At 37.0% G+C, this 2,500-nt stretch overlaps 1 protein-coding gene across 2 annotated transcripts in view; it reads right to left on the bottom strand.

Moving 5' to 3' along the window:
• Positions 1-2,500, bottom strand: part of LOC137993701 (uncharacterized) — a 15,349-nt gene that overhangs the window by 8,414 nt on the left and 4,435 nt on the right. For both annotated transcript variants that reach the window (XM_068839676.1, XM_068839677.1), the window contains one exon: positions 1,189-1,339. In XM_068839676.1, coding sequence (XP_068695777.1) covers positions 1,189-1,339 — 151 coding nt within the window. The remainder of the gene's footprint in view (positions 1-1,188; positions 1,340-2,500) is intronic.

Here is a 2,500-nt window from a genome sequence, read left to right as displayed (position 1 = left end):
GTTTACAATAGATGATAAATATATGGCAGATGTGTAATACTAAAACAATATTATTTTTATTGTTTTAGTATTACATATATGCCATATATTTATCATCTATTGTAAACTTGAGTTTTTCAATTTCAATTTTTACTATTGTAAATTGCCAATCAAGTATTTTAATAAACATTAAACATTAAACATCAAACATCAAACATCAACATACTTATCTAGACAGAACTTAGCAACACAACTAAGTAGTGACAATACTTATAATTTTCATCAGAGAAGAGAGGAGGCTATTTTTATTCCTTTAGCTGGAATTAACCAAACACAGGTTTTTGGTGATACAGAAAATTGCAAGTATCCAGAGAAAACCTTGCAGCAGCACCAAAACCCAACCAAATTCAGAACACTTATGGTGTCACCATCAGAACCTAAGCCAATTCTACTTCTCAACTTAATTAAAGTGCCACTATGACGAAAATTTTTGGTTTTCTTTTCGAATTTTTTCAACGTCAATTAAGTCAATATGTTCAAAATAATACAATGCATTTAAGTTTGGAACGATAGAAGCGAGATAAGTCCGGAAATAGCCAGCCAAAAACCGCTAAAAATCTGTCCGCCATTACTTGGACGGCATCGGAGAAGCCTGCGATTATTTTGTAAGCGGTCTTCACGCAAGACTTGGCTCGTGACGTCATACGCGCATCGCTTCATGGGCATTTGACAAAGCGAACAAGTCGATCAAGGAGTTATGTATATAATATCAGCAAAAAGCAACTCGGCGATCTCTCGCATCTCATAGACGGCATGGGAAATTAGCCCTGTTTATTTTGAGCGTTGTGCATATGACGTCAGGCCCCAGGCAATCCAGCTAGACCCAACCCTTTTCCTCGCTCACGGTCATTTGCCATTTGAGTAATGGCAGACAGCGAAAACCGAAAAACTATGTTACAATAATCATACCTTCCGTGGGAATTTTGAGATAAAAATTGGCATGATACCTATTTAGTACATCTATTTTCAAAATCTAAAGAAAAAAGGACATGCAAAATTTGCATCGTAGTGGCACTTTAACACTGAAACTTTTAAATAAAACTGTCAATATTTGGCTAAGTAATTGTAGCTGTGATAGAATATACTGTACATCTAGGGGGAGCATTTGTAGCATTTATTTGTTTTTTTAAAAAAAAGTGTGTCACTTACCACAGTAGCAAGAAGGAAATGGTATGGTAGAAACTCTAATCGATTCACATCTTGGTGATTTTTCAGGCAGTGAAGTTCTGTTCCACTGTTATCATAAATGTAAACATATTTCTTTTGTGCGACAGCAAACATGGTCTCAATATGTAACCATCTGCAATATAAACAGCAAATTCAAGAAAGGTTACCAGATAATAATAATAGTAATAATAATAATAATAAATTTAATTATCTGTATTATTCTTTGTTTTGTGGGTAACTAAATTTAAATAACTGAGAGGTTCAAGCATTACACAAGTACAATGTAAGTAACAATAATCTTTTTTAAGGAAGAATGAGTGAGGATGGAAATTTTTGGACTCGATGAGCCACACAGAGATTTTAGTGGTTTGAGAACTTTAAAAAAAAGATAGATTCGTAACAAAAATCATTACAGCATGACTGGGATGTAAAACATCCTCTCCTAGGACAATAATTTATTATTTCATGTTGAAATGGTTGCAATCATTTTCTTAACTAAATGTGGTCTTGTCATAACTTGTTGCAAATGCCAAAGTAAGATTATTTGTTTTCTTCTTTTATCCTCTTGCAACCAGTGGGTGTTACTTGTATATATGTACTTTCTTGGTATCTGTAGTCGTTCACTGACTGAAAAACCGTTTAAGGTAAAGTCTGCTGAAAGCCAAGTGGCCCATCAGGCCACAGCGTATCCTGGTTTCTGTAGCATAAAGCAACTTGGAGTATTCTACTTCCCCCTGGATGGGATGCTAGTCCATCCCGGGGCTACCCCCAGCAATGAATTTACTGGTACCTACTTATACACCTGGGTGGAGAGAGGCACCGTGAGAGTAAAGTGTCTTGCCCAAGGACACAACACAATGTCCCCAGCCAGGGACCAAACCTAGACCACTTGCTCTGGAGTTGAGCACACTAACCATGAGGCCACCGTGTCTCCCACGAGAGAAAATGTTTACCAGGCAAAATTTCACTTATGTCCACAAATGCAAGTAGTTACTTTAGATGCACACCCAATTTTGACATCCAACATGAAGTGTCCCTTTCAAGTCTTTAGAAGCCTTTGCTGACTATTACCAACAATAATATAGATCTATAAGTGAGTTTTTCTGTTGGCTGAAGAATGAATAAAGCAGAAATCTTTTTTCTCACACATACAGCTGCAAGAAGAGGGTCAAGTGTGTGTGGGGTCTTCAGTTTACATGATTTGTTGGCAGCTCAGTTTGTTTTTTATCATTTACCGGTACCATTGCCTGACCTGCCCCTCCCACCCACCCCTCATGAGTCTTTTCGGTGCAGC

Source organism: Montipora foliosa, chromosome 2, assembly GCF_036669935.1.
Source record: "Montipora foliosa isolate CH-2021 chromosome 2, ASM3666993v2, whole genome shotgun sequence".
Classification (NCBI taxonomy): domain Eukaryota; kingdom Metazoa; phylum Cnidaria; class Anthozoa; order Scleractinia; family Acroporidae; genus Montipora; species Montipora foliosa.
This window is presented reverse-complemented; position numbering and strand designations above follow the sequence as displayed.